Here is a 14,650-nt window from a genome sequence, read left to right as displayed (position 1 = left end):
AACATCAGGGGCTGAGATCATGAAAATGGAGTTTCCCACCCACACCAATAAAGTTGTATCTGAAATTTATGATCCCAACTGAGCACACAGAAATGATTTTTAACTTATTACCTGTGCTATACTACTATAAACTAACCACTATGTGCCACGATATCCCAAATAAACATACTAAGAATATCACACTTCTTAGGTTTTCCATAGCTGTAAATCCTTCGTGGTGGTTCCCGCAGCCCTGAGTATAAGCTCTAATGCAAGAGATGCTGGTGTGAGTGAGAAGGCAAAAAAATGAGCATGTGAGGAACTGATGGATTTCCTGTCTCTGTGACAGAATTCACATAGCTGACCCTATCTCCCACTTACCTCCTCATTTTGGTTCCAGGCTATGATGGGGGGATTGATATCACTCCGGGTCAGTAGCTCATCAGTTCAACATCAGGTAAGACTTACTGTCATTCATCTCTGACCTTTCATCATAGTTCTTAGATTGTTGCCTTGTTTAAAACCAAGGCTTCAGGGGCGCCTGGGTGGCACAGCGGTTAAGCGTCTGCCTTCGGCTCAGGGCGTGATCCCGGCATTATGGGATCGAGCCCCACATCAGGCTCCTCTGCTATGAGCCTGCTTCTTCCTCTCCCACTCCCCCTGCTTGTGTTCCCTCTCTCGCTGGCTGTCTCTATCTCTGTCAAATAAATAAAAATAAAATCTTAAAAAAAAAATACAGATATTCCCTCTTCCCCCAAAACCCCCAAATAAAAAAATGAGAAGTGATTAAAGNATCTTGTTTCCTGAGCCCTTGTGTTGGCGCCATGCCTGCCCGACCTGCCTCTCTCCACTGTACCATAAACCAGAGTCTGGCCTGGTGACATTATGCTCTGCAGCTGCATCTCCATTACTTCCTGTCAGACTACCTTGATTGACAATTAACCACTTTCAAGCTTAGACTATGTGCTATTCCCAGAAACCCCTTACGTCTATATAGTCTGCTCTCAATACATCCTCATTTGCCCCCGTCCTGGAACATTTCTAGATTGCCTTCCAAAGCCTGTAGAGAACTGAAAAAAAAAAAAAAAAGGCACGTGTGCCTCCCTTCCAATGTCAGTGACAGACACTGCTTGCCAATATGATACTCTTTCCTACTGATATTGAACATGTTTCAGAATTATTTTCAACCTCACATCCAGACAGCACTACCAATTAATCAGAGGTACTATGGAAGTTGAAATATATTTACCTCGAGAATTTACATTTTAAAAGATACTGATTCACCCTACAAATGATGAGAAAGTACGTCGGGTACTATGAGGTCAACCTTAATTTTTTCCAGATTTCAATTTTTTCTAGTTAATGGCTTCTTTTTCCACAGTTCACTGATATTTTCTACTTGCTTTTTCCTCTCCTTCTGTGGCCTTTTGTAAAATAAGTGCGTAAATGAATGAAATATCACTCTGTCTATCCTACTTTCCTGGAATAAAAGCAAATACATATCCTACTGTAAAGTTTTCAAGGGCATTTATCATCACGAGCGCACAGTGCCTTTTGAAAATCATTATCATCATTACATTCATTTACTACCAGCAAAAATAGAATTGGAGGGTCTCCAGTCTCTATGGTCTTGGTTGTAACAAAAAACTAAAGAAAGATTCAACCACATTACGGGAAACACAGAAGTAGTTACCCTAGGCTAACTCAAATAACTGTGTCATTGTCACAGAAGTGAGATACGATCTTAGGAATAAAGAGTAAGATAGGAGTTCTCAGGATGATAGCGCAAGAAGCTAGAGTAGGGATAGAGGATGCTCCTGAATTACCAGGGCAGGAAAGACGGTGTTTCTATTAGTAGTATGAGTGGGAGAAAGAGACTGCAGGTCTCAGGGGTTATCAGACAGTCTTTGACTTCGATTTAGAGTATGTAATTAATTAATTGATCCCTATGATTTTAAATTTTAAGTTTATAAACAGCACTGGAATATTTAAGATAACTTACGGCTCATCCTATTTATAAAGTTAGCTTATTATATTTGTGAGTAATTTACTTTTCCGGGAAGGTTTTATTTGTTAATTCAGACATGTGAAGTACTTAAAAGGAAATAGGGCATATAAAATTTATTAACAAATTTCAAATGTTTGAAGATACTTCATTTAACCAAGATATCTGGAAGATAAATGGAATCAAACATTTTTCAAAGGCCCACAAAAATAATTCAGATCAGCTAGACTTACAGAGTAAGTTGAATAACAGAAAAACCTAAAGAAGATCTAGGTTTCTGAAATTATAGCCTTAAAACACTGAACAGCAATTGTTTTTTAAAGATTTTATTTATTTATTCAACAGAGATAGAAACAGCCAGCAAGAGAGGGAACACAAGCAGGGGGAGTGGGAGAGGAAGAAGCAGGCTCATAGTGGAGGAGCCTGATGTGGGGCTCGATCCCATAACGCCGGGATCACGCCCTGAGCCGAAGGCAGACGCTTAACCGCTGTGCCACCCAGGCGCCCCAGCAATTTTTTTTTAAAGTAGATATCATTCATTTTATGTCACAAGGGAATTCTTAAAAAATATTGTATGCAAACTAAGTTTTTGGTGAATGGGAAAATTTCCCATTACTTCAATGTCAGAAACAGTTAATCTTCATTTCTAATTCTTATAGCTCTGCCTCAAATTTCTATGCTAAAGGATCAACACCCCAACATTTTCTATAAGTAAATACTGTAATGGAATGCAAAATACTTGAGTGGAATAGAACTCTTATTATAGGAACTTCTAGTTAACGCTTCCATAATAAAAGAACTTTTGGAACATAAAATATCTGATAACTTCCTAATCTTGTAATATCTTCCTTGCCCTTGGTTTCTTAGGTTTTCAACTATCCAGAAAATGAATTACGCATCTAGCTCTAAGACTTGGTGTTCATATTTCAGAGATGAGGATGAGGTACTAGGGAACCATTCCCTCAGATGAAGAAATGTTCCAGTATGAACTCAACTGGCATAAACAAATAATACATAAATGAAAAGTATTTTAAAATTAAATTAATAAGACTTTTAAAAGCTAAGCTAATATTCAATAAATTTAATGTCGAACAAATTTACACTAGAGGATTTCTTTTGATTTTGTTTGCTAAATAATAGACTTCATAAATATATCAATTAAAAAAAACTGTGAAATTCAATTTCTTTTCACTGCTTCAATATGGAATGAGGTCATTAAAAAAAGAAAAAAGAACTTTATGCACCAATAAGATTTTTTCCGCTTTCTGTGATTGTGCTATCATGAATAGAAGGTTAGTAAAAAAGGTTTTTGAGTTTGTAGGTTTGCTAAAGTCAACAGATAATGCATAAACAAGATAGCTGTTTCACTTTTTGCAAAGTGTAATAGGGTGGTAACAAAACAGAATTTAATGTGGTCAGCTGATAACACTGGAAAAGTTAGCTATTTAATTCAGTGAAATATTTATGAGTATGAAAGGAAGTAATTTTAAGTTTTTAAATTTTTTTAAACTATGAAATATTTTAAGCATACAGAAAATTACAGAGACTATTAAGCATTTTATTAATCTCTCTCCATACCAGGAGGTAATTCTCACCCTGAAACTGGTGTGTATTTCTCCTGTCTATATTTTTATTCTGCCATATATATATGAATTAAAAATATATTTCATTCGGGTGCCTGGTGTCTCAGTCAGTTAAGCATCCGCCTCTGGCTCAGGTCACAAACCCAGGGTCCTGGGATTGAGCCTGCATAGGGCTTCCCACTCAGCGGTGAGTCTGCTTCTCCCTCTCCTTTTGCCCCACCCCCACTTGTGCTCTGTTTCTCGCTTTCTCCTTCTCAAATAAATAAAATCTTAAAAAAATATATATGTTGCATTTTTGTTGTATTTAACATTTCCATAAATGGCAATGTATACCAAATATCCTCTTGCAAATTGCTTTTTTTCCTACTTGATATTAAACTATTATGATTGATACACACAGATCTACTTCATTTTAATGACTGTTTAGTATCACATTATATAATTTGTCAATTTATATATTCATTCCCTACTGAGGGACAGGTAGGTTGTTTCAATTTTTCATTGTTACAAACAATGATGCAATCAACATTCTTACACATGCTTCCTTATCCATTCATTTAAGTCTCTCTCTGAGGTAATATCAAGAAATAGAATTGTCAAATCAAAGAGTATTAATATACTCAGGCATAGAGATACTGTGACATAACCCCAAAGGGATGAGACTTCCATTCCAACAGCAGTAATACAATTCCATTTTCTTTTATTCACAAAAAATGTTAATTTTTACAGGTAAAAATTATAAAAGTATGAAACGATAGCTGATAATTGTTTTAAATCTCATTTCCCTGATTAATGATGAAGTTGAGCATCTTTTCAAATGTGTGTTGGTCACCTGAATTAACTTCCATGAATGCCTATTCATCCTTTGCCCATTTAGGGTTGATTCTTTCACCTCAATAATTTGTATACCTGATAGTCCCTGAATACTAATTCATCTGTGATTATAAATCTTATCAAACATCTCTTAGTTTGTAGAGTAGCTTATAGTGTTTCTGTCGTATATCTGGATTTTACTTCTTTGTATGGGATTAAAATGGATATTTTTTATTTTAAATCATTTATTGACAAGTCCATCCATTCCCACACATGATTTATAATGCTAATTTTGATAAATACTAACTTCCTACAGATGTGTGGGTCTGTGTCCTGTCTCTGTAGTCTATTCTAATAGTCTATTTGTCTTTCCTTGCACCAATATCGTACTGTAACAATGAATATAACTTTATAGTGGATCCTGGTATCTGACAGAAAAAGTACAATTCCTAATCTTCCTCAAAATTTCCTTTGCTAGTATTTCCATGCCAATTTTGAAATCAGCTTGTCAAATTCTATAAAACGTTAGTAGCATTTGATTAGATCATATCTATATAAAATCTGGAGTAAAATAGCTTTACAAGACTGAAGCTTCCCTTCCATGAACTTGGTATAGCTTCCCCTTTGAGTCCTTTACAGATTTCAATAAAGACTTCTGCTTTTCTCCATAAAAGTATTACATGTCATTAGATTTACTCTTAGGTGCTCAAAGCTTTCTACTACTATTCTTAAAGGGATTATTTTGAAATATTAGACTTCCTCAATTGATTTTTAGTGGAATATAGGAATGTCACTGATTTGGTTTTATAAGTAATCTCACTAAACTCTATTTTTCTAATGACTTATATATAGTTTCTCTTGAATGTTTTATGTAGTCAATCAGATAACTTTGGGCAAATGCACTGGCTAAAAGTACAAAAAGGGGACATTCTTGTTCTGTTCCTAACTCTAAGGGAAATACGAGTATTTTATCATAAAGATGTTTGCTCTAAATTTTTTGTAATACCCCTTATCAGATTGAAGAATTTTCCTTCTCTTATGGTACTAAGAAAACTCCTAGTTTTTTAAGAACTTAGTTTGTTTTTAAGCTTGGTTGTTGGGTTTTATCAAATCCTTTTTACTTATTTTTTAAAAAAATATTGTTTCTAATATGTTAATATAGTGAACTAAAAAACAAAACATTAAACTTTCTTTGTATTCCTGAAATAATTTAAAATTGCTCATGATTTAAAATATATATATAGTTGGATTATTTCATGATTTATAATTTTCCTTTCATACATTATTCTTGTCTGGTTGAGGTATCAAAATTATACCAGACTCAAAGTGAATTGCTGTTTTCACTATTTGTCTATTCTTTGGAACAGTCTGTAGAATGCGTTGGGTATGATTATTTCATTCTAATATCCAAAGTATCATTTCCCCTTAGGCTCCAAAACTGTTTACATTGCTTAGTATTGACTATTTATTTCTATTAAGACACATTTATACCCAAGTTCTGACTAAGAAAATACTGGGTAGGTAATGAATCTATCTCTTTGTCTATATTTTTTTCAGTTCATGATCCTGAAAAATAAGCAATTGAAGTACTTTTTTTTCTAGTTTTCATTTGGAAGCCTAATATTTTTCTACTTAAAAGAAAATTATTTCTCATAATTATCAGTTTTCTAAAAAATTACTCTAAAGACCCTGGAAGGGAGCCTCATTTTAGCTGGAGAGAACAAATTTAAGTTGCAACACAGGAAGCTCACTTTCACTATAGGAAAAATTGTCAGCTAAACTGGAGGTTAATAGAGGGCAATTACAGATTCTCCTAAGCTGAAAATGGGTTCTTTTAATTCCTTTTTTATACCAAGGAACGAATGGACAATAGTCATAGCCACCACAAAAATAATTGCCAGATCACATGAGAAGAGTCTAAAAGAAATCTCTGGGCTTCTTGGGCATTGTTACTAATATTTATTATTCTTTATTTTTAAAAAGATTATTTATTCATCTGAGAGAGAGAAAGTGAGATCATGAGCACGAGCTCGAGCAGTGGGGAGGGTCAAAGGGAGACAGAAAAGCAGACTCCCCACTGAGCAGGGAGCCAGATGTGGGGCTCCATTCCAGGACCCTAGGATGACCTGAGCTGAAGGCAGACATTTAACTGACTGAGCCACCCAAGCGCTGCCCCCCCCTTTTTTATTCCCTTTTAAAATAGTTTCATGCAAGTGTGATTTTGTAAGAAAATTCTATAAGCCAATATTTTATAATAATTTCCAAACAAGTATAAAAAATATTAGTGTAGACTGAAAAGATACTCATTTTGTTAAATTTATGCAACAGGACAGTACTATCAAGCATGGAAAGTTCCAATGCTAATTTGGGAGGTGCTCAGTGTAATGTTGAAGAGCACTAGCTCAGAGGTCACACAAACCAGCATTCAAATCCCAAACCCATTTTTACTTATTTACTACTCTCTAACTTAAGCAAGTGACTTAAATAGTTTTCTCATCTACAAAATATCCCTTTAAATTGCTATTATGCCTAAGTAGGATAAAATAGGTTCTAACTGAACGTTGAGGTTGAAATAGCTACATATTCAAGCAATACTTTCTCTAGACCTGTGGGTAGTATTAATTAAACATATGTTACTGTTTTAGCAAAGACCCAGAAACTTGAATTCAGTGAGAAAGGGGAACATGGTTACCTGGAAAGGCAGGCTTTAGTAACTGCACTGTGAAGATTTTCATTAGGGTACTGTGATAGCCGACGAGAAATCCGCAACAGCTGTCTGGTAGAAAGTGATGCTGCCAGGGACTGTGCCTATCAAAAGGCAAAGACAGCCTGTTAAGAGTCTTGTTTGAACTTGCTGAGAGTCCCTTCAGATGGTTATCAGAGCAGAATTCACTATTCCTGAAGGACAAGGCCAAACTTCAAATACATATATACTGTTAATGAATTACAAATAAAAATAAATGAAAACCAATTTACACTTAAGGCATCTTTAAAGATAGTTTTTTTAAAAAAATCTATAAAAAGTGTTTAACAGTTAAATTTAATAAAAGTGTTTTCATTGTGTTAAGTGCTGTGCATACATGTTTTCTGGGTGGAGGGGAGAAGAGGCTGGACGGAGGAAAGATGTTATGTAATACAGGCCACACCTGACTCACAAATAGCTTTTATGTACAATTAACTATCTGTTCTTTTTTTTCCCTGCCTACACAAAGCTGAACTGCTCAGATAGCCTGAAAATGTTTAGAGCTTTAGGTAAATCTATGGCTTCTGAAATGGAGAAAAGGAATTGTGGACAATTTAGGTTGCTGACCACAGAGGTGTCAACCAGTTTGTCTCTTGGGTGGCAGCTAGCAGTTTGAAATCCTTCCCTCATACAGCCAGAAGAATTTCACTTTGTTTTCTTATTCTTCAAAAAACCCCGGAAATCCCATTAATAGAGCTGCTAGTATAGAACTCAGGATATGTGAGTACCAGTAAATATTTGTTAATGTGATTTTGAAATTATCTTAGTGGGCAGTGTAATGAAATGACTGATAAAGTTTATCAGCTTTGGAATCAGACAAATCAGGCTCTCATGTATTAGCTTTGTGGATTATGCAACATCTTTAAGCCTTGGTTTTCTCATCTTTAAGTTGGTGACAATAATGCCTTCACTTTAAGGTTGTTATGAGGGTTAGTATCCACAGTCTATAAAGAACTTACCAAACTCAACACCTAAAAAATAAATAATCCAGTTAAAAAATAGGCAGAAGACATGAATAGACATTTTTCCCAAAGAAGACATCCAGCTGGCTAGAAGATACATGAAAAAATGCTCAACATCACTCATCATCAGGGAAATACAAATCAAAATCACGATGAGCTAGCACCTCACACATGTCAGAATGGCTAAAATTAACATAGAAAACAACAACTATTGGCGGGTATGCAGAGAAAGGGGAACCCTCATACTACGGTGGGAATGTGAACTGCTCCAGACACTGGAAAACAGTATGAAGGCTCCTTAAAAAGTTAAAAATAGAACTACTCTCCAATCCAGCAATTGCACTACTAGATATTTACCCAAAGGATACAAAAATCCTGATTCGAAGGGGCACATGCACCCTGATGTTTATAGCGTCATTATCAACAATAGCCAACTTATGGAAAGAGCCCAAATGTCCACTGACTGATGAATGGATAAAGAAGATATGGTGTCTATATATATAATGGAATATTACTCAGCCATAAAAAAGAATGAAATTTTGCCATTTGCAATGACATGGATGGAGCTAGAGAATATTATGCAAAATAAGTCAGAGAAAGACAAATACCATATGATTTCACTCATATGTGGAATGTAAGAAACAAAACAGGTGAACATAGTGGAAAAAAAAGAGAGGCAAACCAGAAAACAGACTCTTAACTATAGAGAACAAACTGAGAGTTGCTGGAGGGGAGGTGGATGGAGGATGGATAAATAGGTGATGGGGATTAAGGAGGGCACTTGTGATGAACACTAGGCATTGTATATAAGTGATGAATCACTAAATTCCACACCTGAAACTAATATTACACTGTATGTTAATTCACTGGAATTAAAATAAAAACTTGAAACTAGAAAAAAGGAGAAAAGAAAATTGTTCTAAAGCACTTAGTAGAGGTCAGACACATGAGTGCTCAATAAATGTCAGCAATTATTGTTAAAAGTCAGCCTTTTCAAAATGAAAAAAAAATCTCACATAGGAAGGGGATGTGACCTGCACTTTAGTATGAATTTAATGTATCAGATTATTACTGGATTAATTCCTAGTTTAGATCAGCAGCATTAGGAGACAGCAGTTCTAACTGAAAACCAGGAGACAGAAGAACTTCTGAAGCAACTAGCCCTTTAGGAGGGCAGAAGAGGCCAGGGTAAAATGTCACGGGGGTGATAGGGGCAATACAGTGGCTCTGAGCCCCTAAGGGAACACACAAGAGGACTCCATGAAGTTAGCAGAGGCTTCAGGATGGATGGTGGGAGGTTGCCAAGACGCCAGAGCCATACTGCACACTGGCTTGTTTCAGCATTTCGCTTCAGGTGATCTTGGTAGGCCCCAAGGAAGAACAAAGCGCAGGGATTTCCCCTCCTGTGTGTATTTTGCAGCTCCGTGAGATGCTGGTGCACTGTGATTAGTATTACATCTCAGCTACAACACAGGTTAAATGGTCCTTTGGGAACTAGGTTGGGAGCATGATCGCCATTTATGATGTATCCCTTTTTCTATTAGAAAACACATTCTATGTCTCAAAGAACTCATTTATAAGCAAACATTTGGTTCATCCTTGTTTTCAACAAATTTGCATTCTAGACACGGAGACAATATTTAAATATAAGAAAGCATAAATTGCAATTCAAAATAGAATATAATTTAATGCCAAAATAAGTGAAGCACTTGACAACTGCTAGAGGGGCTTAAAATGAAAATGTTCAAGTGGGCACAAGAAATGCTATGAACAAAGGCATGAGAGCAAAAGGAACAGAAATAGATGCAGAAATGTGAGGAAGCCAGCCCAGCTTTACCAGAGGGTCTTGGTGGAAAACTTGCTCCTAGGTAACAAAGACCTGGGACTGACACTTGGAGGAGTTTGGCCTTACTCCTAAAGGCAATGGGACTTTGTTATGTGCAAAGTAGTAATATGAGTTTAGAAAGATTAATCTGGTAGTAGCATGCAAAGTAGCTGAAGGACAGAGAGAGCTGAGACAGGAAACAGAAAGCTACTGCAATGATCTGTCTATAAAACGATAAGGTACAGTAAGGTTACTGGCAAAAAAGAGTAGAGAGAAGGAATCAACAAATATTTCAGAGAACTTGGCCCTTGATGGATATGAGAAAGAAGGGAGAATTGAGGAAAAGCTTGTTTGAGCCAGTATGATTTAAAGTATCAGAAGCTAAGTAGGACTCAGCAATTCCCATTCTGAATATGTGGGCTCACAAATAATTCCTATTTTAATTATGGAAGATGTTTGACAAATGACTCCAACCTGAGGATTCTCATGACAAGAGTCCCAATAAACCATACAATAATTTGCTTGTGTACACTATTCTAGCCTCATCCAAGAATGACACCGAATTCAGCCTTCACATTTCATTCCAATGATCAGTAAGGACATCTCGTGAATTTGAAAAATACCAGCTTTCTCAGTTGCTAATACCGAAATGCTTTACAATAATATCCAGTGTTAAAAAAAATCATAACAAAGCTTTATGTTAAGCCATTTAAGTGTTGAATAAAGGGTTTGCTTATTTCTGCTCTCACGTTATCAATTAAAAATTGAGAATGCACTTTACTTAAAAAATGCCTAATGTGTTTAACGTTTATAACATTAAATTTCTAACTGCAGTTTTACCTTGCAAAAAAGAGTGTGAGGATATGAGCACATTCCCTTAGTTACCATGGTTATGGAGTTTAAGAGCACAGCTCAAGGGGTTTTTTGTATTAACATGATTAATAATATAATTCAGCTTAAAAATATGAAGGATCTGATCAGAAATTTTTTTCAGTAAATTTTCTTTCTCCTCTTAAAGAGTTATTTCTTTTAGAAAAATATACTGTTCTTAGGGAGAGAAAACTCTAGGGACAATGTGTTAATAAATTAGTAATTAATCAATCACTTTATTCATTCATCCATCAAACATTTGTTAAGTGTCTCTTAGGGGCCCAGCACCAGGCTGGAAAACGAGAAAGAAGAATAAACCACACTGTGTTCAAGGCATTCAAATACCAACCGAGGAGATGAAAATAAACCTGTGATACAGCCACTGCAGGTCGGTAGCAGAATCATATGTCAAGTGTCACGAGAGCAGGTTGGAGGTAGAGGTTCCTTCCGTCTGAGGCTGAGAGAGACCTGACAGGGGCCAGGGAGAAAGCGCATTCTGGCGTCCCCAGAAGCGGAGGCATCTGGGTATGTGCTGGGCTTAGCAAGCAGGAAGAGGGGAAGTGCGGGAGGGCCGAGGGTGCTTCAGGAGAAGCTGGAGGAAGTGAGGCTAGGAAGGCCTCAGTCAGACGGGAACTGGGCGGGCATGGTTATTTAGCAGGCTGTCCTTCAGTCTGTAAGCAAAGAATTCATCCCTTAACAGTGCAATGAGGGGGAAGAACTTAGGAGCTGGATTTGGGAAAGGCCACTCCAGGGATACTACGGATGAGTCATTCATTCATTTACTTAACAGACATTTGTTGACCGTCTACTACATAGCAGGCAAAACTCCAGATGCTGCGGATACGGCGGGGACCAAACAAAACCCCCTGCTATCCTGGAACTTAAATTTGAGTGAGGGAAAATAGGCAGTTAAAAAAAGGGAGTAAAGTATGTATTATATCGAAGGGCAATAAGCCTTATGAAGAACTTTAAAGCAGGAAGAGAGAGAAGAATGAAATGGGGGTGGGGGAATGTGAATCTAAATGGAGTGCTTCAGGTAGGCCTTGCTGAAAAGGGGACATCTGAGCAAATTCAAACGGGGGAGGGGACAAACCTGCAGTTATCTGGGGAAGAACAACCTAGGCAGAGGAAACACTGAGTGCCAAGGGCCCTGAGGCAGACATGAGTGGGTTCAAGGAACAAGAAAGAGAATGGTGTAGCTGAAAAGAACACAAAAGAAAAGTAAAGGACATATTGGAGACGAGGTTATTAATCCCAGGGATTATTAATGGAGGGTCTGTGATAACTGGAAAATGGTCCCCTCACCAAAGATATCCACTTCCTAATCTATGAATTTTACCTCATATGGCAAAGTTAACTCTGCAGACCACATTAAAAGTTTTTGGGATGAAGAGATTATCCTGGATTATTGGGGCGGCCCCTAAATGCAATCACACATATCCTTGTAAAAGGGAGGCAGCGAGAGATCTGAACAGACACTGAAGAGAAGGTGAAGTGAAGATGGAGGTAGAGATAAAGATAATGAAGCCACAAGTAAAGGAATGCTGGCAGCCACTGGAACCTGGAAAAGGCAAGGGACAGATTCTCCCCTTGAGCCCCTGAGGGAGTGCTGCTGATACCTCCCCTTCTATGAAGCAGTAATACGCATTCCAAACTTTTGGCATCCAGAACAGTGAAAAATTAAATTTCTGTTGTTATAAACCAGCAGTTTATGGTAATTTGTTACAACAGGCCCAGGAAAGTAATCCAGGGCCACATGAGGAATGCATTGTTGGTGGTGAGGGCAGTCAAAAGGAAAGGGTAATATTCCAGGAGAAAGATTATGAAACCAAATACTAGGACAATTACTGGCAATAGGTATGAGAATGGATGAGACATCATGATGTTAAATTGATGAGATTTGTTTTCAGGTTAAGTGGAGATCACAGGAAAGCAAGCAGACAGATTATTAGCACAGCCAGAAAATTAAATAAGAAATACAAATAGATTTAAAGGGGAAAGACAGTTTAGTGGTACAAGATATGTTGGATTTATAGCAATCCCAGTATCCAGCTGGGAGGTGAAAGAAACTACCATTTATTAACCAGCTACTAAGGAAGAGATTTTTCACACACATTTTCATGTTTAATCATCACAACCTCCTTATGAAGTAGATGGCACTTCCCATTTTAGAGATGAAAACACTGAGATTCAGAGTTAGTGACAGCCCTTGATCCTTCTAACATATGCAGTGGTTTCTAACTTTTTAAACATCAAGTTCCTCTTTTTTATTCCCCATGTGCCTTGTGTTTTAAAAGACTTTGCTTACCAAACTGCACTTATTAAAGAATTAGTTCTTTATTTTTTGCTATCCAAATGCATGTATAATCACCAATCATGCTTCAGATGGGCATGATATAACCAGGCTTCAGTATTAAAATTCCAGCTCAAAGCAAGTAACATTTTCGTTAGTCCTTTTATCCCTTTGTACGCAAATATATAATTTGCCTTGGTCCTTTTAAAATATTAATTATTGCTTGAAAACCTCAGATTGAAAACTAACCTTTTCATTTCACTCCCGATAGAGCATGAATTATATTGAGCGTATTGGACTTTTGACAGCAGGGGAAAATTTTTGTTATAGTGCAAAAGTGTTTTCACCTGTGAATGCTAAAATAAAAGTTATGCAAAGAAATTTAAAAAGGGTGGGAGGGCAGGGTATGCCACCCCAAAATATGCCACTTTGACATATTTATTAGTTTGAATTAAAGTTACTTAAGAAAGAGCCAGTACAAGAAGGACATTCTGACCCTCCTCCGTCCCCGAAAACAGGAAATAAATCTTCCCCCTGAAAGACACCCTTTCTGTCCCAGGAGGGTAGAAGGCATCCTTATTGCTAGCAATAGGGAACACAGGACCAAGATGGTAATATAAACGAACTTGGTTACCTCGTCACTAATTTACTACCTCAAACCCAAACTTCTTTGTTTTGTCAATTCTTTACAAATTTAATGTTTATCTAAAAGGTATAAAAGCTGTCTGCTTTGGTCACTGCTTTAAGACTACCGTTTTTATGGGGCCCCTGTACATACAGAATTAAATTGGGTTTTCTCCTGTTAGTCTGCGTCATGTGAATTTAATCCTTAGGCCAGCCAGAGAACCTAGAAGGAAGGAAGGAGAACGTTTTCTGCCCCTACGCCATCCCAGGATGGAAACACAATTAGAAACAGAGAAACAATAAGAAAAGAGGAGTAGGTGCTGAAGAGAAAGATGTCATTAACAGAAGAAGTCACACTTGAAGCCTTGAGACTAGATGAGATTGCTCAGCACAGGAGATCAGGGGCCCAAACTGAACCCCCAGGATCACCAAGCTCTAAAGCTAGTTTTCTTTATGAGACCAGCCATGAGTAGCTGGAGTCAATGTTCAAATCACTGAAAGAGTAAAATATATGCACAGGGCAAAGCACAGCATAAGAGATAAAAATACCAACTTGAAAAATAGATCTTTAAAGCATTAAACTCTGAGAACATAAAGCAGCAGCATGTCAACAACAAAAAATCCTATGGGAAAAAGCCCAGACTTACCGTGGGATCCTGTGTCTCTCTGAGTTTGTGTGTAAATGCTAACAATCTGTCCAAAGCTTCCTGAGGTATATTTGGGACCTATGTTATGAGAGCATTAAGAAAAGACAGAAAGAGTAAGTGGGGATATCTGATCAATCAACCAGAAATTCTGGCTACTCGGCAAACAATATCAGAATTATATTTTTAGGAAGTCCCTGGTGACAGGTAACATGTTTAACTCCTCAATAAATTTGCTTATGCATTTTCTCAGGGAACACTTCCGCCTCTGCTTTCTCTTTAACAATCAGGTAGTTAAAACCAAGCCAC

The 14,650-nt window shown here is 37.0% G+C and overlaps 1 protein-coding gene across 5 annotated transcripts in view; it reads right to left on the bottom strand.

Moving 5' to 3' along the window:
- Positions 1–14,650, bottom strand: part of VWA8 (von Willebrand factor A domain containing 8) — a 344,886-nt gene that overhangs the window by 210,256 nt on the left and 119,980 nt on the right. For all 5 annotated transcript variants that reach the window (XM_034665237.1, XM_034665238.1, XM_034665239.1 and 2 more), the window contains 2 exons: positions 14,345–14,422; positions 7,073–7,188 (listed from right to left, as the gene is read on the bottom strand). In XM_034665237.1, the coding sequence (XP_034521128.1) occupies positions 7,073–7,188; positions 14,345–14,422 (194 nt within the window). The remainder of the gene's footprint in view (positions 1–7,072; positions 7,189–14,344; positions 14,423–14,650) is intronic.

This window comes from Ailuropoda melanoleuca, chromosome 7 (genome assembly GCF_002007445.2).
Source record: "Ailuropoda melanoleuca isolate Jingjing chromosome 7, ASM200744v2, whole genome shotgun sequence".
In the NCBI taxonomy this organism is placed as follows: Eukaryota; Metazoa; Chordata; class Mammalia; order Carnivora; family Ursidae; genus Ailuropoda; species Ailuropoda melanoleuca.
Note: the sequence above shows the minus strand (reverse complement) of the source record. Positions and strands in the feature narration are given on the sequence as shown.